Below are 20,023 nucleotides of genomic sequence, written 5' to 3'. Positions count from 1 at the left end.
AGGATGAGGAGTGAGTGTTGGTCTTTCTTCTTTTCTTCTCTTTTTGGTGCTTTATGCCAAAGGGGGAGAAAATTATAGGGGTCAACAACTTTTTCGACGCCATGGAGGTTGTTGCAGCTAGAGTCATGTTCGTATCCGTTTAGAGTAGTCTTCGTTAGGTGAGAGTTTGAGAGTCTATTAGAAACTCTATTTATGTAATAATGCTACTTAAGTACTTTATATGTGTAGGATATGGACATATATTAATCTATGCTGTCGCTTGTGATATAAATGTGCTAGAATGTATATCTTTATATGTCCCTTGGGTGCGGGGTCTGTCTCGTTCGACCCCAAAGTCGTGGGCTTCATCTCGCCCAACCTCGAGGCCATGGGCTCCGTCTTGCCCGACTCCTTGTGTGCAGTAACTGTTGGGGGTTGGAGGGTATATATACGTGTTCTCTTCCTCCCCAACGGCTAGATGCCTTTTCTTCCTCACTTCAGCATGCTCAAAATAGAGCAGGAGCTCTCTCTCTCTATTGTTGACCTCAAGCTCCAAACAAATCCATTGATTTTCTCATCAATTCTTGAGGGAAAAGGGTCCAAAACTCAATTAGAGAGCAGCTCCATTGATTTCCCTAACTATAAAGAGCACTTGATTCACGTTTTAGCCGGCAGTTGTGTTTGTTACTCTTAGAGTTTGGCTCCTAGCCGGCTAGAGCATCGTCCGTGGAGCTTGTCAACTTGTGTGATAGCCCCGGAAGGTTTGTAACCATCTCTTGAAGTTAGTAAACTCACCCCTCATCTCAAGACTTAAGTCTCTTGATTTAAGAACGAGAAATGGTTGGAAAGCCCTAAGCCTTAGTGGCTAACCTCAACAACGTGGAGATAGACAAGCCTTGGTGCCAAGCCTAACTACAGGATAAATCATTATATCACTTGTGCTTGATTTACATTACTTGCATGATATATTATGGTTGAGGTGATTTCTAGGGTTTCTAGTCGATCTACTTGTGTGTGGTGTTTCTAGCATTTCTAACTCTTGATCAGTGATTGTCATACCTGTAGTAAGCTAGAAAATTTCTCCGATCTAAGTTTTCGTTCACGGATTTTGAACTGTGATTCGAAGTTGTCTGTAGGTACGGCAGTGCCGCTGTTCTGACCCGGCAGTGCCGTAGTCTGACAGTGTCGCTCTCCATAGAGACAGTGCTGCTGAATAAATTTAATAAAAGTTTAAGAATTTATTTTGACAGATCTATCCACCCTCCTCTAAACCAAATAAAGATGGGCCTTTTACCTGTATGCCATTATAAAAGTTCAAAATGATCTACGTGCCATTGAAATTTTGAAAAGTTCCTCAGTACCCTCGTCCAAAGTTTTTTTTTATCTACGTGCCACTTTCGTTAGTTTTTCTTGTAACAGCACGAGGAAAAGACGATTTTGCCCTCAGTTATAGAATGCATCAAAATTTTCATTCTTTCCTCAGGTGCCACTGTAACATCCTGTGATTCAAAAAACTTCACTTTTTTCTCTGTACCATTATGAAAAAAAATCATGGTAACAGCTTGTACGTGTGCATGTGAAAAACTTTAATAATTATAATAAATTCGAAATGCATCGATGTATTTCAAATTTATTATAATTATTAATGTTTTTCACATGCACACGTACAAGCTGTTACCATGATTTTTTTTCATAATGGTACAGAGAAAAAAGTAAAGTTTTTTGAATCACAGGAAGTTACAGATGCATTTCGAATTTATTATAATTATTAAAGTTTTTCACATGCACACGTACAAGCTGTTACCATGATTTTTTTCATAATGGTACAGAGAAAAAAGTGAAGTTTTTTGAATCACAGGATGTTATAGTGGCACCTGAGGAAAGAATGAAAATTTTGATGCATTCTATAACTGAGGGCAAAATCGTCTTTTCCGCTTGCTGTTACAAGGAAAACTAACGAAAGTGGCACGTAGGTAAAAGAAACTTCGGGCGAGGGTACTGAGGAACTTTTCAAAATTTCAATGGCACGTAGATCATTTCGAACTTTTATAATGACGTACAGGTAATTGTCTCAATAAAGATCCTATAAATAAAAGCTTACCGACAACGTCTCCACCGGTAAGAAATCTAACCTTCTTCTAGGTACTCTATCAGAAGAGGATACGTACGTCACCCACCAGATCCGACGTTCCCCCAAGCACATCGGCGCTAAAAAGGCCACCGACGGCGAGGAGAAGCAGCGAATCCGGCGGGTCAAGAAATCGCTGACGCGTCGCCTCTCTGTACTGCTGGGGAACGGACGCCTCGAGAGTCTCCTGCGGAATAGATTAGTAAGGCAGGAATTATTCGTGAATCGACGGCAACAGGCCTGTCAACTTTTTTTTTTTAGAAACAGAGGCCTGTCAACTATCCCGGGCTCATCAATGTACCGATCACTTCTTGGGCCTCCATGTTCAAAATCAGAGTGAGAGAGACCAGTTGCAAGGAGCCCTGCCAAGTACACAGCCCATAAGCCCACTGAAGCGCTGCAAGTGAACCGGCCAGTGGCCAGTGGCCGGAAACGACTGGCCACAATCGGCTGGCTGGCCAGTTTTTTTTTTCCCGACCGACTCAGTATTTTTCTCTCAAAAACCCAACTGCTACAGTATTTTTACCATTAATGCCAGCCGCAGCCGAACAGCTCGGAACGCTCGAAATATCGAGGCCGACGCATCCGCTGCCTGAGACTCACTGGGAGCCTCTAGAAATCACGCGACGCGACCGACCACCATGGCCGCCGCCGCCGCGCTCCTCCTCTCGCCGTGGCTCGTTTCTCTCCCACCTCAACCGAGCCTCGCCCCCGGCTTCACCAAGAGACCAACTCCCTACCCCTCCTATCGCCTCCTCGGCCGCCGCGGCGCGAGGCTCCGGGCCGTCGGGGACGGGCCTGGCGCGGGGCTGCCCGACCAGGCCACGGTCTACAACGGCGCCTACGGGCCCTGGACCGTGGAGGACTCCGACGTCCGCGAGGTGCTGCTGTACCGGTCGGGGTTGGTGACGGCGGCGGCGTCCTTCGTGGCCGCGGCCTCCGCGGCGTTCCTGCCGGAGGGCAACCCCGCCGCCGGCGCCGGCGCGGCCGACCTCCTGTACGCCGCCGGCGCCTCGGGGCTGGGCCTGTCGCTGCTCCTCATCCACATCTACGTCACCCCGATCAAGCGCTTCCTCCAGGCGCTGTGGGCGGCCGGGGTGCTCGGCTCCCTCGGGACCTACCTCGTCGCCGCCCGCCCGCTGGACGAGGGCCTCGTGCAGTACGTGCTGGAGCACCCCGCCGCGCTGTGGTTCGTCGGCCCCACGTTTGCCGCGCTCACTGGCCTCGTCTTCAAGGAAGGTATGCAAACGCTGCGCGTGCTGCTTATCAGAATCTCAGTGTGTATCTCCATATGGTACTTGGTACCTCTCTTCTTTCTTTTCAGCTCATCCATTGCATTTTTTTTTTCTGTCATCTGTTTCCAACCCCATTACATATGGTCATATGGATAGCCAATTATATACAGTGATATGAATTTCCTGCCCGGTTACATATAGCCAGTATATACAGTGATATGACGACTGTAGTAGCAATGGCCATGCTAATGATATTCCAGTTTGTTATACATTGTAGTATTATCCAATTTGTCGATTATGCTGACAGTAATGCATCCACAGGTCTCTGCTATGGAAAATTGGAAGCTGGCATCTTAACGTTTGTTATCCCTGGGCTTCTTCTTGGACATTTGGTAACTCAGAAACCACTGAGATTTATCTCCTCAAAGTTTCATATTGCTGGTATCTGCTGCACTCATCTTACAATCTTTGTGGTCACATTTTATGTGCAGTCTGGTTTAATGGATAACAGCACAAAGACAACCCTTTTAGGGGTGTGGATGCTTCTTTTCATGGTTTTCGCAGCTAGAAAGTTCCAGCAGCCCATCAAGGTAAAATCTCTCCCAATGATTCCTATGTACCCTTCATTTGTAGCTGATATCTTGCTTCCTGATTCGAATCTGACAATTTCATTCTTCTCCCCCAACCATTCAGGACGACATTGGGGACAAATCTGTTTTCATGTTCAACGCACTCCCTGAAGAGGAAAAGAACGCTTTGATCCAGAAACTCGAGAGGCAAAAGGCACAGCAGCAGTTTGATTAGACATTGTACCTTGTCTTGGTGTAGCCAATAGTTTGTCCATGAAAGTTTATAGCTGATGTACATGATAGTTCTGAAAAATGAAAATACATCAAGACATATAAAGTTGAGAATATTGTAATCGAGATGTAATTACAAATGTGTTGGATCACAGGTAAGTTGTAATTACACATAACAGTTTCGTTGTTATAGTCTTTGTAAATATTTCAGTTTGTTGAGCTCTCGTGCCATAATCGAGTAAATGCAAAATTCATCACTGAATGGATGAGATGGAGGTTGAGGAAACTGAAAAGTTATCTGCTGACCCCAAGCCTATGAACTTGCATATCATGAGGAAAGCAACCTGATAATGGTCACAGAAACAGAAGATCACATTCGCTTACATATCATGAGCAATCTGATAGTGGTCCATCCACTGAGTTGTCTAAAACTACAAACTTTATCACCACCCAAAGGGCGCAAGCAATTCTATACTTTCACATACAATACAACTCAACATATAATAAGCTTGGGAATGCCTTGACCAAGTGGCAGATCCCCAAGACAGTGGCTACTACTTGGTAGCACCCAATCGCACGGTAAACGATTGCATAACATGCAAACAGTTCCTGGTAAGCTCTTAAAACATCAAGGAATTTGCTCAGGGCCCTGGGTGACCTAAATAAATAGCTACGAATTGCCATTTAACCTATCAATGGTACATAAGTCTGAGGATGCAGTTGCAGAGTCGACTAGTTTGCATAGATAGCGCCATTTGAGTTCAGAGAGGCGCCGTTCTGGGGAACATCAGCTCCCTCTACTTCCGACAAGAAGCCATTCTCAAAGAATGCTGAATGGAGGGCTTGTACACACTGTTTTGCCTCACTGTCATTGACTACTAAGGAAATGTTCACCTGCATGAGTACATGTATTACTGCACCATCTGAAAATTGCATAAAAACTTGTTTTTTGTTTTGTAAGAGGGGATGGATACCTTGGATGCCCCTTGTGAGATCATTTGGACATTAACACCATTTCTTCGTAGAACATTGAATGCCTGGCATGCAGGAAAAGGGTCAGACATTCATGTTTTGGTGTCCAATCTCCAGAATAAAAAGCATGACCTAGCATGGAAGTTCAGTATCATTAGGAGCTCTGACCTTTTCAAGAATCAATGATGATCTCTGTACATTCCCTATCAGTGAGATGATCGATCTACGCTGGAGCAGATGAACAACAGAAAATTTTTCAAGCTCTTCAACAACATGATCAAGTTCCTGCCACATCATTGTAAAAAAAAAGAATCAGGAGGGCAGTAAAAAACTTACTGAAAATTTGCCAGGTTAAACCTGCAAAGTAAAACCACGGCAAAAGAATTCAATATATTATCTGTTCTGTAAGTTTAACATGCACCTAAAAGGTTATGTGGGTTATCAACTGCCGCAAGAATCCATAGATCAAAACACATAGTTACAAAATGTGTAATTTAATACTAAGCAATTCAAATTCCAAGCTTAATCATAACACTGAACAGAGATGATAACACATGCAGAGTAAAACATTTGGTAACTGGATGTTATTGGAGGTACTGGCTGTATTGTTTGCTGAAAGTTTAACTAAAAATATTTCCTCACTCAGATGCTTACCTGCTGGATCAATTCACGGCTCCATAGTTTTGATGGATCTAGAGTCAACGAGATGCTGACTTCACTAGTAGCCACAACGTCAACAGAGATGCCCAAATCTTCAAATATTGAGAAGACCTGCACATGTACATAAAAATATGATCAAGCTAACAAAAAGGTAGAATGGAAGCAAACAAACAAATGAGTCACGTCAGTTGCTTCATGTACCTTTGCTAAAAACCCGTACTGGCCAAGCATCCGTGTGCTCACTATATCCAGCATGGTAACATTTGATTTCAACACAATGCTGGTCAATATGCTCTGCAAAAAAAAAAAAAAAAAAAAAAAAGTAGCTCTGGCTATTTCAACGAACTCAGCAAAGCAGTAACGAGATATTGCACAAGAAAGAATCATAATCTACTAACACAACAAACCTTGCTCATATCTCTGGATTTAGTGATGACAGTACCAGGTGCATGACGATTGTATGAGTTCTTAACTCTCACTGGTATATCACCATCCCTAGCCGGTCGCATTGATTGGGGATGCAAAACCTACCAAAAGACAGGTATAAGAAGTTATATAAGAACAAATTCAATGGTTCCTAAAATTTCTGCCAACACAACTGACCTCCTAAACCAAAAACAAAAAGGAAAAACAAAGGCACGAGAATGACCTGTAAACTAAACTAAAACTTGAGTTTTGAGGTGCAACAGGTAACATTTTATTTGATCAACAAATCATAACTAAAAAAGAAAGATGAAATACCTGTGCACCAAAGTAGGCAAGCTCAGCAGCCTCATCAAAAGTCAAGTAGGGCACGGGTATAGCATTTTCATAAATATTAGGATCACATGTCAACACACCATCTACATCTTTCCAAACCTATAAAAAAATAGTAAAGGCGTTACAAGGGACTTTTAGTTTTCATGAAGATCGAAACAACTTAAGTCTTTAACAACAGAGCCTGTTAGTCACAAGCAAGATGGGGTAGGGTAGAGATGAAATCCAACATGATATACCAAGGGAAAAATTATACAAAAACATAAAAAGATAATGACAATACTATTTGAGGATCTAAAGCCTTGAACAACTTATTAATCCGTAAAAACTTAATAAACCTGAAACAAACACAAATATTTTATATACATTATCTAAGGATCTGAAACTGGAACACTGAAAAATGAAACCAAACCTGAATTTCTCTTAATCCCAAGGCTTTGCCGATGGTTGTAGCTGTCAAGTCACTGCCACCCCTACCTAAAGTGGTGACAGCACATGATTTACATCCCTGAAATTGATGCGCATCATTACGAATCCAACAACAACAACAACAACAACAACAACAACAACAACAAAGCCTTTAAGTCCCAAACAAGTTGGGGTAGGCTAGAGTTGAAACCCAGCATCATTACGAATCCAAACAAAGTAAACTTGGCACTCTCAACAGAAAACATCTAGAAGTGCATACCTTCCCAAGAAAACCAGTGACTATAGGAATAGCAGGGTCATTCATCCAGTCTCCATGTAGCCTCTTCGCAACAGCAGGATAAGTGACTTCAAGAATATCCGCATTTGTGAAATCATCAGTGGTTATAAAGCCAATATCAAATGCATCATACTGCCAAAAACAACAACAATAAGTTTACGATATAATTGGATTGAAATTGGTGTTGTGGACCAAGTCCACAAAGACAGAGGGGAATACATATCTTAGAACCATGAAGAGATGGTTTATGTGTAATGTTATAAGAAATATTGCCCAAAATTTGAAGGCACCCACATGCAGTGTATGCCAGGACAGATCAACTGTGCCCTTGTTTGGATCAAAAGCTGACTTCCCTTCTTAGTCCAAAAAAGTTAGGTTAAACAAAGACTAATTTTCTTCCTGGAGTGGCCGGTGGGCAGGGTACATGTTTTGGCACTATCCAGGTTCCAGACATAGGAGACCATCTTCTATGGACTAATTGCATTCACACATTATTCTACCACAGGTTAGAATTGATTGTCTGACTAGAATCCAAACTTTCAGTTCCAAATTTAATTCTAGGTAACCCTCATGTGTTGCTTGTGCTAAATGACCTTGGAACAAAAAAAAAAAACTATCTGCTTCCAACAGATAAAATAATAAATATTAAATAATAGTATGTGTGTATAGAAGAGAAGCATAGCATTTGACTCACCTGGCGTGCCTTTTTCCCAAGTTTATTCAAATATGCAGCAAATATTCTTGTAGACATACATTCACCAAAGGAAACAAGATAATCTCTTGTCCTAAGAGTCAGCTCTTTCATCATAGCAACTCCTTTAAGAAGTTGCTCCAATTCATCCAATAAACCTGTTGAAATAAACATTGAAAGAGGCAATGTTTGAGTAGTGCTTCTGAAAGGCACTTTGATTGGGAGATAAACAAGTGCTAAACGGAGAATTAGCCAAAGATAACAGATCACAATAATTGACCGCAGTTATTAAAAAATGCACAAGTTGTCACAATTCACAGTGGTATTACAGCTTAGCATCCACTTTGTTGTTTCTGCTTTGCTGGCTAAAATAATAGGTATAGAGACTGGTAGCACTATAAATTACTTAACAAGCGTGAGCACTGGCAAATAGTTAAACCGAGAAGGTAAATTGAGCTGTTATAAGATAGACAAACTGTCCCTGTTGTGCACACAATAAAATGGTTGCCGGTGGCATGGTGCATGCCGAAAATGGTTTGTATTGCTGACAAAAGAAATCATGTGATGTCCATGCAACTTCCACCAGGAAATATTATTCAGACTTCGCGGAGAAAACTATTGGACATCAAAGAGAACGATGTCCCGTTGTACGGCTATAACAAGAGCAAGAGGAATAGCTGTGGTGTACCTTGAGCAGAGTGGAGCAAACAACAACATACCTGAAACAATCGACCTATCTAATCCGAGCTCATCAACCGTCCTGATGGGAACAAAACAACGCATGGTCAGGTCCAGATGCTCGAGCACACGGCAACACGATCAATCAAAGGCGGCCAAAAGGCAAAGCGAAACACACCTAAGATGCAGGTCCTCGATGACAGCGAGCTCAGGGATTTCAGACGCCTTGGGGGCGCCGCAGCTCACCGCCTTCTCTCCGGCCTATACACAATCAACGAAACAAACAGGCACTCACATTTAGCTTCAGCTAGTACAACAAGCCAAGCAATCCGACGCCCGCCAGACCGAGAGCTAGAAATGGGCGGTACCAGGAGGAGGTTATTGGTGGTCTTCCCCATGGCGGAGAGGACGACGACCGGCGTCTCGTCGGGGAAGCTAAGGATGAGGTCGGCCACCTCCCGCATCCGCTCGGCCGACGCGAGCGACGAGCCGCCGAACTTCATGACGACGGTGAACCCCGCCTGGGCATTCCTCCCCGCCGCCGCGGCCTCCTCCGTCCTGAGGACAGCCGCCGCCACGTCCCCCGTCTGGCAGCGCACCGCCAGGCCGCTCCTCCGCCTCCAGCATTGCGCTCCCGGCCTCGCGCTCGCGCAGACCGGGTGCCGCTCCCTCCCGAGCTTGGAGGCGGCGACGGGCGCGTCCAGAGACTCCCGCGCGACCCCCGGGAACCGCAGCGCCACCGCCATCTCGGGACGAGGGTGGCGGGCGGTCGAGAGGCCTGTGAATTCTCCGGTGCGGGAGCAGGCGAGCGCGCGGCGAGGCTGGGCGGCCTGCCTGGTTCGAATCGAACGGGAAGCGAAGAGGAGGTGGGTGGTGGCGGCGAGACGGGGATGCGGGGTGTGCCGGGCACTTTATATAGCCGGCGCGGATCAAACACCGGGGGCGCGTGGGCCCCTTCCCCAGCCCCGGCCCCGGGTAGGACGGTAGGTTGACGTTGACCCCACCAGTGGACGGAGGGACGCAGAAAAATGAAGAAGCGAGCAGCGGGACGTAGCGGACGCGGGTGGGCCCCGCGCTGAACCTGGACTGGCGGTGCGCGTCGCCTTTTTTCTTCCGAGGGTGACGTCGACGCCAACAATTATGAAACGAAGTGGTGGAGTTCGTTGGTATGATATGAGTAATACCAATTACCAAAGCATTTTGTGTGTTGTTAGATTAGTGCTCGCATCAACGTCACAAAGTGTCTGGGAATTGCAAATATTAACTCGGCTTCGGCCTCGTGAGTACTCCTCTGCTTCGTGGTGCTGTGTTTGGTTCAGTTTTCGAAAGGTTTGTTTTGTTGCTAAAAAATACAACGCCAACTAAATAGGTAGAATCTAAAGCTATGTTTCTATAAATAGTTACTTTTGCGCAATACAATTTTCAGCATCGTCTTGGATCATATCTTTGGCTTTTCAGTTTTTATGTTTTTTTTCCAAATTGGTGGAAATATAGAGATGATTTGCAATTGTAAGATAAAGAGAGGAGGTATATTTTATAGTTCTTTCAAGCAAACAACTTGGAACCTTTTGACATCAGTACATCACATAGCTCACAACAGATTTTCCAAACATACCCTTAGTCTACTAAAAGGGTTTCAGCTATGATTCTTGAAGAAGCCATGCTAAATAGGATGCTAAAAAACGGCTTGCGCGGAGGTCCTTTTGAACAAAGAATCATAGTCCAAAAATTTAGCTTCTACTAGCTCTTGCTTTGGGAAATGATCTATGAAACTTTTTTATCAAATGTTTTTTATTTTATTCGCTTGAACTTATCAACCTACCTTATCAGCTGCAGAAACTATCAAATGAAAAGTACCTTTAGTTCTCAACTAGGGAAGCTGCATTATTTAAAAAGCCAAAGCTAGGAAGCTATTTTAGGAGGAGCCCGATCCCCGACAAAATAGCACTAAATTTCAAAATTCATAGTCCTTCAAATAATCAGCGGTGGGCCCAATCTGTGACCATGGGAATTCGTGCATTATTGGTGTCAGTCAGTGTCAGCAAAGTGCTATTTTTTGTAACCCCATGATAAGCGTGACATAAAAATATTCACCGATCACCTTGGGTGATATTTGAATCAGGCAAATTAATAAGCATGTGCCGAAAGTGCTAATTGTTTAGCCTGTTCGCTGGTTGGTTTCTGGGCTGGTTTGGGCTGGCTGGTGCTAGTTTGTTGTGAGAGAAAAATACTGTTGACGGGTTGGTTTGGGCTGGCTGAAACCAACACGCGAAAAGGCTGGTTATTTTTTAAAAGGTGCGAACTAAACACTATAGCTGTTGCTAACATGGTAAATATGCGTCCTGTTCGCTTGAGCTTATTCGAAACTACTTTTTTGTCATAGAATATTATTTTTCTCTCCCAATATTTCAGCATAAGCATTAGCATAAACCAAATTTTAGCATCAGCGAACAAAGTGATGAACTAGTAGTACTTATAGACAAAGAAACAAAAAGAACAGAGAAGAGAATTCATAGATTTTTATGAGATATTATTGGCTGTTTTCAAATATTTTTTTACACTGGATATACTGAAAATATCACAGGAGTGCGAGCGTGCAGCCACTAGTATCCTCTTTTGATGTCCCTGAATAAACTTTTTTTTTCTGACGGCACAAATAATGCAACACGACAACTTGTGCAGTGTGTTTTATAAAAACCTTTTGGTCTGCTGAGCTGACTGCTGGCGTTCTGGGCAATACTGAAAACCTGAAACTCTATTATGCCTATGCATGCAATGCAAACATGGAACGCGCTATTTGTGCAGTGTGTTTTCAGCGCCGTCTTCGCTCTGTTCATTTGTTTTTATAATCGGTATTTTTCAACTGAAACAATGTTTTTTTTTTATAGTAAATCAGCTAAAACAGCATTTTAATTATTTTCCCAGCGTAGCTAACAGGGCGGCCCTGATCGGAGAAGCACATTAATTGTATCTGCGTACACTTCCATATAAGCCGAGCTTATTAGCCAAACGAACTAGACCGATTCATCCTGATCTCAGGCAGCACAACACAGAGCTGCGTCAGAGGAGAATGATGATGAGACCACGTCTTATCAGTCGCCGGACAAAGAAAAAAGTGCCCTGCTATGAATCTAGACACGTCTTGTTCGCTTGAACTTGTTTGACTTATAAATTATATTTTTTAAGTTAATAAATAATATTTTTTTTTATATTAAATTAGTCAATATAATTTGCTTATTAGTCAAACAAGCCCAAACGATCATAAGCTCGTCAAGGCTTGTAGCTCTACCATTACTGACACCAGCAGAGGTTGTCAGCAAATGGCCTGCTTCATCTTTTGTATAACTTGTTTAGTTGCTCCTCTATAATTTACTCTTTTAAGTCTACTTAGGCCATGATTTGACAATGTGGTACTACAGTAACACATATACTAATAACAGATTAATTAGGCTTAATAAATTCGTCTCGTGGATTACTGACGGATTCTGTAATTTATTTTTTTATTAGTATCTGAACAACCCCATGCGACACCCCGTGTGACACTCTATGTGACACCTCAAAACTTTACCCATGGATTTAAACAAGGCCTTAATCGTGCACTTGGATTTGCTAAACAGGTTTAGATTGAGGTAACCAAGTGGAGTTGGAGCTCTGAGCTTGTGGTCAAATTTCTTTTGGCCACTGTTGGACCTGACCTGCATGGAACACGCCGACTGCCCACAGCTTTCATGCGTTTGGACATTTTGCCTTCAGGTTACTGCTATGCAAGTTGGTAGAGACCGGGGGAGGCTCTTGTTGGTTTGCCGAGGCCTGGTTGTGTAGTGTAATCTCTATGATTCTGCACTCAGAAAGACAGACGGTGAGAAGCCTAGTGCGTTTTTCAGACACAGGACACAGCTCGAGAAAAGCTATGTGCCTGCCTGAAAGATGATAGGGACGCCATTGACGTAGTACCCCTATCGACGACCCTTTGGGATGGGCAGGGGACGCCCTCCAACCGCGCCACAAATTCAGATGAATTCACGGCAGGAAAGGGCACAAAATCTCGGCCATGTGATGCGAGTAATGTGTTTGAGATATTCTGTTGCGCCCAAATTGCAAGGTAAGGTAAGGCAGTGACTACTGATTCATCGCCCAGATTTTCCATGCACCGGTTCAGAGCGCAGACCCTTTCAGATTTCCATGTTCTACGTTCAGCTCGCTCGTTCAGAGTTTCAGACGCGATCACATCTATCTATCTATGAATGTATGTATCTATGGACAAGAAAGTGACAGATGGACAAACAATTCAGGTCTGAAGGACAGGTTTGTGAAAAAAATTCACATTTCAGGCCTGACGTCTCAGCAACCGTTCAAAGTTCAGACTAACAGAGCGAATGTAAGGCGTGAGGAGATATCGAATATCAGTACACCATAGCAGACGAGGAAAAGTGATGGAAATCCAGGTTTAAGAAAGGAAAAGGAAACTACTGATAAAATGGACGCGGCAAGCATATCTCTACACTCTGTTTCTGTCGGTTGACCAGCTCTGAAAAACAAGACGAGGACTCTCCTGCGGTTGCCGCTGCGTTTTCAGAATTCATCAGATATAAAAAGAAAAGAAAAAAGAGAAGTGGACCAACCGAAATCATGAAAGCCCATTGGGCTGGAGGGAGGCCCGTCTCACAGTCTGCTCACAGCGGCCCGTGGGCAGCGAAGCCGCGTCCTTATCCGGCGGACCGGAGCGGAGCGCTTCGCCCGCTCGACGTCGTCAACCCAACCCAGTCAACCCCTGACGACTTCCCGCATCCCCAGTCACACATCGTGCGGCCAACCCGCGCATCCCCACCGCCCAGCTTGCCACGTGGCGAAATCCTACCCGCGCCGCAGCGTGGCGAGCACGAGTACGAACTCTCCCTCTCTCTCGCCGGGCCACACTCGTGCTGCAGTTCCCACTCCAGAAGCTGCCGAGAGAGCCTGCGGATTACACGCATCTCGCTGCCGCCGCCCCATGGCCGATCTCCGCCCGCCGGAGCTGGGCACGAACGGCGCCGGCGCCGGCGTGGTCGCCGCGCTTCCGGCCGTGGACGCCGTCGCGGCCGCCGAGGCCGCCGCCGCCGCCGCCGCGGGCGGGGGAGCGCAGACGCCCTACTCCAAGCGCCGCCGCCGCCCAAGCGTCCGCCTCGGGGACATCGACGCCCCGCCCCCGCGCCGCAACCACAAGCCGTCCTCGTCGTCGCACCCGCGCCCTCCGCGCCGCGCGCACCCGGACGACCTCGACCCGCACACACACAGCCGCCGGGGGCCCAAGCCGCCGGCGCAGCGCCGCCCGCGGACCGCGTGGATTCCCGCCGCGCCCGCCTCGGCGGGGGCCGCCGAGGGCTACGACGACGACGAGGAGCGCTACTACGACGACGAGGACCAGTCCGACTCCGCCGCGGCCGCCACCGCAGCCGCCGCCGCGAGGGCTAGGGTTTCGGGCAGCCGCGACGCCAGCGGAGACGAGTCGGACGGGGTGGCGGACTGGGGCCTCCCCAACGGCCGCCTCCCCTCCGCGATGGGGTATGGCGGCGTCAAGTCCTGGCTCGATGGCTTGGGGCTTTCTCGGTACGCGCCGGTGTTTGAGATCCATGAGGTGGACGACGAGGTGCTCCCGCTGCTAACGCTGGAGGACCTCAAGGACATGGGCATTGGGGCTGTTGGCTCCAGGAGGAAGATGTATGCCGCCATCCTCAAGCTCCGGAGCGACAATGCGTCCTGAGTTGGTGAGCTCTTAGCGTCTCCTGATATCTCTTTTTTTTTTTTTTCAATTCCTTCCCGTAGAGAGCTAGTAGTGTTGAAGGGAATAACTAATGCTGCTTTTCGTCAATCCTGAGTGTGCTGTATATAGGTTTGATTGATGACAGCCTCATCTTTGTTGTATTATGACGCTGTTGCGAAGCTGCTCAAAGGGAATAGTTTGGAAAGCATTGAAATAATGGATTGCGGCGAACTAGTTGCATTAACACGATGCCACTGTTTATCATGTTCAGGCTCATAATAGATCTGACAAATGTGGACCCTTTTTAATACTTGCATGATTTTGTTATACTTGCTACTTTCTATCAGAACTTTTCCATAATTCAATCTTTCGGATTGACTTCCACTAAACATTACCTGCACAGAAGGCTATTGTAAAGGTAATGGAAAGAGGGATAGGCAAATTCTGTCCAAGCTAGAAAAGCACAAACAGAGCAAATCGTGCCTTCATAACCAATTTTTCTGCCGGTTTTTTGCACTGCCATCAACAAAGGAGTAAAAAAATGCATGATAGGCTAGGATCCTCCGGTAATTCTGTAGTAAAAATACAATGCACCGCTTTTGGTTTCTGAATTGTTCAAGGAATGTCAGTGGATAGATTAGTGTGCCCCTATGGGCACATGCAGCTTATATCTACACCAGATGGAAAATGCAAATGCACCTTCGGGAGCCCATGCACACTGAGGACAAGCTTGCTTAGCTCAGGTTATTGGAGAAGCACGTTGGCTGGGTGGCAACCAGAGCTTAGGTGCTGTGACTTCTGCCTTTTTAGAATCTTGCCCCGTGTTCTTTATGTATAGTGTGCACAAGAGCAGATATGATAGATACATAAAGAAAATACAAGTCAACATGCCATCCATACTCATTGTGGCACATCAATGCACTTTTTTTTTTCCTTGGAATCTCTTCTTGATAATAATGGTAGGTATATATTCTCGAAATCATGCAGGGACCGACTTCTTTGTTTTGACCTTGCCCATCTTGCCAGAAATCACTTGAAATAAGATTTCTTTTGAAATATGCGTGCCTCTTGAGCCTCCCTTAAGGCCACTGTTTGATGAACCGAATTCATTGTTCTAAAGGGCTATTGAGGTCAACCCGCAATCTCCAAAGGGCAGACCCAGTGCCGGAGGCTCCCACATGAGTGGGGCCTGGGGAAGGGAAAAACCGAGGCAAGCCTTCCCCCGCAAATCTGCGGAGAGGCTGCTTCGAACCCACGACCTGGCGACCTGGCGACTCAGTGAGACAGCTCTCACCACTGCACCAGGCCTGCCCTTCTCAACCCACAATCTCCATTAGGAATTATTTCTTATTGAATGAGAGCAGCAATTATTCACTTAACTTCTTCCGATAATAAAGTCAACGCCAAGTGCCACAGTTAATTTTTTATCAATATGTTTTGCATCATGATTTAACCCACTTGTAAATCTTGAGCATAAATGATTTTGGGATCATCCATAAATGTTATTTCCATCATTGTTGTGCATTTTATGTTGAAATTAATGCATCAATTGCCCATTGATTGTTATGATGAAGAGCACTGTATGGTATAAGCTTTTTGACTGAGCGGTGTACATTATGTGATATACTCCATCGTTTCTGCTTCTTATGGGACCCAGGCACCCAGTTGTGACATTATTTGGTCCTTTAACTGAACTTCTAATTGGCTGCCTAGATTTTTACTTGCCTTTTCAAGTGAACTTGGTTAGACTTTCTCTTCTCCATTTATATGTAAATTATCACTCTGCTGTGAAGAAACTGCCCTATGTATGGAGTTCATCTTCTGTTCCAATGAATGCTTATAACATGTGAAATTCTGACATATGCTGTATTTTAGAATTACAGAAATTTGAGTTTTATTTATGATTACAAGTTTAGCATTAGTAACGAATACAGCCTATATCCTAGCCTTGCTGTTTCCATTTCTGCTTATGTTCTTTAAGTTCCATTGGTTAATTGGCTATGCATTCATATGCCTTATGTATTTAATGTACATTTCCCATTATAGAATAGAGCTCTCCTATGCCTCAACTTTGTCCTAATTTCAGCATGAATATTTATATCCATATTTCAAACCCATAATGAATTAAAATTGATTTTTATGTGATATTTAATAAACTTACCATTTATTTATGTTGCTGTAATGGCACAATCACTTAGGCATTCATTGCTATATAATGCAATAATGACATATAATGCTCAACTTTCTTTCTCCTACATCATGTGATAGATAAACAAAATTGGCTACCAGCCACTGCACCATGTCGCTGCTAGACATACTATAAAGCCATGTTTATTTATTGGTGAACACAGCAATACCAGGATGTCCACCAGGAAATGAATAGTAGCTTGTTTGGGTCGTGACACTGTTTGCAGTGTGTGTTGTTTTGTAGCAATTTTATATTGTAGAGGTAGATAGTAATTCATTATGTGCAAGCTGAGCCATTGTGTGGTAGCTACCATTTTAAATTGGAGGAATAATTGAGACAAGTGGTGGTTGTTGTTGTTGTTGTTGTAATAATTGAGACAAGTGGTCATATCTGAAGTAAAAAACAGAATCTAAGTTGGAAAGATATTTTTATCTACTTATTGATTATTAGGCAACTGATGTTTTTATGTCAGTTACTTTAAGGCCAATCCTTTCGTTGTCTCAGATAATTTTCTCTCTTCTCTTTATTAGCTACTGGTTAAGGCGTGCTGGGCAGCTGCAAGGAAATGATATGCTGAGGCATTGATACATTGTAAGTTCAAAGAGTAGCAGATGGATCCTGAAAAAGGGGGCGTACCCAGTGCAGAGAGCTCCTGCTGTTGTGGGGAAGGGTGTCAGTGGCAAGCCTTACCCTCGCCTGTGCAATGCGAGGAGACCGCGACTCGAACCCGGGACCTTCCGGTCACAGGCGGTAAGACTCTACCGCTTGCACCAGATGGATCCTGAAATCATAGTTTTTTGGTCTTTTTGAAATGTCATCTCCAAAATGTGATGGTTGTCAAATATGATAGTCTGGTACATTTTGCGGTAAGTATAAGTATGTTAGGATTATTGAGTGGGAGTGGTTCTTGGCTTGTGGATGAAAGAGGCTCAGGGTAGAAAGGACTAGCCAAGCCCAAGGTACCTTTATGCCATCTACCAAAACAACATTACCCAGAAAAACCTCGAGAATCCCAACAAATTGTAGTTATGTTTGGGCTTTGTGGAATTATTGTGGCACGTTGGGAGATGATGTGCCACAGCCACGTCGCTGGGCTGGTAACACTGCAATGGCAAATGAAGTGAAGAATTTCGCCATAAGCTCGAGCTGTAGACAATTGCGTCTCCTCCAACACAAGTGCTCCTTGTCAAGGTAACTAGTGATGTGTTTTGTAGGCTGGAGTACCTCACCTGTGTTTTGGCTAACTAAAACCGAAGAAGAGCAGGCCTGACATGGGACAAACGTAAGAGGTACTTAGTTAGCCCAGATGATTTGCCCGGAGACACTTGGTGCTCCTGACTGCCATGGCAGCAGGAGCGCTCAGAGGTTGCTGGCTACAGGCAAATCATCCTTGGCTATCAAAGATGGCATGCCTGGGCATGTACGATTGCTTGTCCTCCAACCAACACAAGTACTCCTTGTCAAGGTAACTAGCGAGATGTTTTATAGGCTGGAAAACCTCACCTGTGTTTTGGCTAACTAAAACCAAAGAGGAGCAGGCCTGACATAGTACATCATAAGAGGTACTCAGTTACCCCGGATGATTTGCCCGGAGAAGCAGCACTTGGTCGCCCTGATTGCCATTTGCCATGGCAGCAGGGGCGCTCATAGGTTGCTAGCTACGGGCAAATCATCATTGGCTATCAAAGATAGCCTCCTACTTCCATGCGAGGCCTCTCTTCTGCCGCTCGTGCTTCTTGTGCACTGATGCTCTGGATCGCATGCCTGGGTATGTATTTATAAGGAGCCATCAGGCTGGAGTTTTGACTTTTGCTAGGGGGCAGCAGCCGAGCAGCGTGTTTGACATAGCATGAAGGAATATTGGCCTTTGTGACAAGTTAAAGCAGCAGATTATTGGGGTGGCTGGATGAGAGATCTGTATTGGCTGCCTTTTCCTTTGTAGAGAGCATCCAGGGATTTGGATCTTATATTCTCCCAGTTCTTCAAATTGGTTGACTCGTGCATTATTCACGGGGCATTTAATTTTTTTACCACTCTTACGAATGACATCAAAACATGTGTCACTGACATGAGTCACTGATATGGTATTTTATATACCACTCACCTCATAAAGTAAAAAGTTAATTATTCCTTATTCACTAGCAGGATGGCAAATATAGGCCCTGTTCGCTTCTCTTATAATACGTCTTTTTCAGCTTGTTTTTTTTTTCAGTCGGAAGAGTGTTTTTCTCTCACCACAAATTAGCCGGAACAGTGTTTTGGCTTATTTTTTCAGCGAAGCGAACGGGGTCATATTGTTCATGCCTAGGCGAGCATATCGAATATATGTGCATGTGAAGAACATAGCAGTATGTTAAGGAGATAAGGATCAGATAGACATGGAATGGACCGGAGAAATCTTTAGTTTGTGGGAGAGGCAAGGCGACTAGAGATTTGGGCAAATCCATCACTGCTGCTAGCTGTATCTGATCCGCACAAGCACGAGCTGCACTCTTCTTGTGCAGCTCCCCCCCCTGGTCTGCCCGGATCCAACTCGTCTGGATTGCCCTAGCTCATGCTCGTTGGACCCCTACCAATCGTTCGCCCTCGTGCTCGCTCGCTAGCAGCCTTGTCTTATCGGCACATGTTATGAGCTCTCCCTTTTGTTAGACGCAAAATACTCAACATAAATTATGGCGAAACAAAATGTAAGCAATACACCATAATACGACCAAGCAATAACCAGATGACCCTCAATGAGAGAGCAGTTACCACAAGTGACGACCAAGCAACAATCAAAGTGCCTGTGATGAGAATGAGAATGTTGGCCTTCGTGCACAAGCAACGAGCAAGCAAGAACCTATGTTGAGACTGTAGGGGACCGTGATGCCTAGGAGAGGGGTGAATTAGGCAACTTAAAAGTCTAACTCTATACTATGGCTTTTTTTTTCTATTCTTAGTAGAACCTATGCAAAAGATAAACTATCTAAATGTGCAACTACGGTTTTGTTATGCAAACAATGTAAATGCGGAAGCTAAAGAGTAAGGTAGAGATATGTAAACTTCCATCGATGACTTTGGTATTTTTACCGAGGTATCGAGAAACGCGCAAGCTTCTCCCTAGTCCTTATTGGAGCCCCTCGCAAGGGTCAAGCTCTCGGTCGGGTAACTCCGTGGATAGCTCTGGGCCTTCCCCACACGTAAGTGGGTCTCCGGTGTGCCTTCCGGCAAGCCTCTTTTGGACCCCTCCCTGCCGTCTTCACTATCAAGTCTCCGGCCAAACCGCCGTGGGCCTTGTTCCCTTCGGTACATGATGGCGGCCACACCACAAACACGGTTGGTGTGATCTCGTAAGACTACAAGCCCATCTGATGTACAACAATAGTGCGCGTAAGCACCAAGTGGTAAGAGGTATGCAAACCTCACTAAACACTAGGCCTAAACCTAGAGCAAGCACATAAGCGGTGGTCTAATCAACCTAAGCACTTCGCAAAGCACATATGCTATTCAC

At 44.9% G+C, this 20,023-nt stretch overlaps 4 protein-coding genes across 7 annotated transcripts in view; 2 read left to right on the top strand and 2 right to left on the bottom strand.

The window, feature by feature from the left end:
* Positions 1–20,023, bottom strand: part of LOC136537645 (U2 small nuclear ribonucleoprotein A'-like) — a 211,289-nt gene that overhangs the window by 76,919 nt on the left and 114,347 nt on the right. The gene's annotated exons all lie outside the window — the stretch shown is intronic.
* On the top strand, positions 2,644–4,355 carry LOC136514992 (uncharacterized). Its single transcript, XM_066508699.1, has 4 exons — positions 2,644–3,346; positions 3,664–3,734; positions 3,834–3,932; positions 4,036–4,355. The coding sequence occupies exons 1-4, from the start codon at positions 2,749–2,751 to the stop codon at positions 4,144–4,146; spliced, it is 879 nt and encodes a 292-aa protein (XP_066364796.1). The 5' UTR covers positions 2,644–2,748; the 3' UTR covers positions 4,147–4,355.
* LOC136514983 (aspartokinase 1, chloroplastic-like) lies at positions 4,484–9,505 on the bottom strand. The gene is made up of 13 exons (XM_066508690.1): positions 8,974–9,505; positions 8,784–8,866; positions 8,647–8,687; positions 7,931–8,085; positions 7,219–7,368; positions 6,943–7,038; positions 6,516–6,632; positions 6,182–6,301; positions 5,976–6,068; positions 5,769–5,885; positions 5,283–5,399; positions 5,117–5,179; positions 4,484–5,036 (listed from the first exon to the last, which is right to left on the bottom strand). Exons 1-13 carry the CDS (start codon positions 9,349–9,351, stop codon positions 4,875–4,877), a joined length of 1,692 nt encoding a protein of 563 aa, XP_066364787.1. The 5' UTR covers positions 9,352–9,505; the 3' UTR covers positions 4,484–4,874.
* On the top strand, positions 13,539–18,531 carry LOC136515001 (uncharacterized). Of its 4 annotated transcripts, XR_010773927.1 has the most exons (3): positions 13,539–14,349; positions 17,064–17,283; positions 17,748–18,531. XR_010773927.1 is itself a non-coding variant. In XM_066508706.1 (2 exons), the coding sequence occupies exon 1, from the start codon at positions 13,596–13,598 to the stop codon at positions 14,343–14,345; it is 750 nt and encodes a 249-aa protein (XP_066364803.1). In that variant the 5' UTR covers positions 13,539–13,595; the 3' UTR covers positions 14,346–14,349; positions 17,064–17,738. The 4 variants fall into 4 exon arrangements, 3 of the variants coding, with proteins under 3 accessions (XP_066364803.1, XP_066364806.1, XP_066364812.1); XM_066508706.1 differs by lacking the exon at positions 17,748–18,531 and having other exon boundaries at positions 17,064–17,738; XM_066508709.1 differs by lacking the exons at positions 17,064–17,283; positions 17,748–18,531 and adding an exon at positions 15,466–17,039.

This window comes from Miscanthus floridulus, chromosome 2, assembly GCF_019320115.1.
Source record: "Miscanthus floridulus cultivar M001 chromosome 2, ASM1932011v1, whole genome shotgun sequence".
NCBI lineage: Eukaryota > Viridiplantae > Streptophyta > Magnoliopsida > Poales > Poaceae > Miscanthus > Miscanthus floridulus.
The sequence above is the reverse complement of the archived record's forward strand: the minus strand, read 5'-3'. Positions and strand labels throughout refer to the sequence as shown.

Bases quoted from the DNA above. Each gene is read 5' to 3' on its own strand.
- LOC136514992 (XM_066508699.1), top strand. From the start codon at position 2,749: ATGGCCGCCGCCGCCGCGCTCCTCCTCTCGCCGTGGCTCGTTTCTCTC. The intron at 3,735-3,833 runs GTAACTCAGAAA...TTTTATGTGCAG, and splicing joins GGCTTCTTCTTGGACATTTG to TCTGGTTTAATGGATAACAG. The intron at 3,933-4,035 runs GTAAAATCTCTC...CCAACCATTCAG, and splicing joins AGTTCCAGCAGCCCATCAAG to GACGACATTGGGGACAAATC.
- LOC136514983 (XM_066508690.1), bottom strand. From the start codon at position 9,351: ATGGCGGTGGCGCTGCGGTTCCCGGGGGTCGCGCGGGAGTCTCTGGAC. The intron at 8,688-8,783 runs GTGTGTTTCGCT...TGTTCCCATCAG, and splicing joins ATCGAGGACCTGCATCTTAG to GACGGTTGATGAGCTCGGAT. The intron at 7,369-7,930 runs GTGAGTCAAATG...TGTTTTTGGCAG, and splicing joins TTGGGAAAAAGGCACGCCAG to TATGATGCATTTGATATTGG.
- LOC136515001 (XM_066508706.1), top strand. From the start codon at position 13,596: ATGGCCGATCTCCGCCCGCCGGAGCTGGGCACGAACGGCGCCGGCGCC.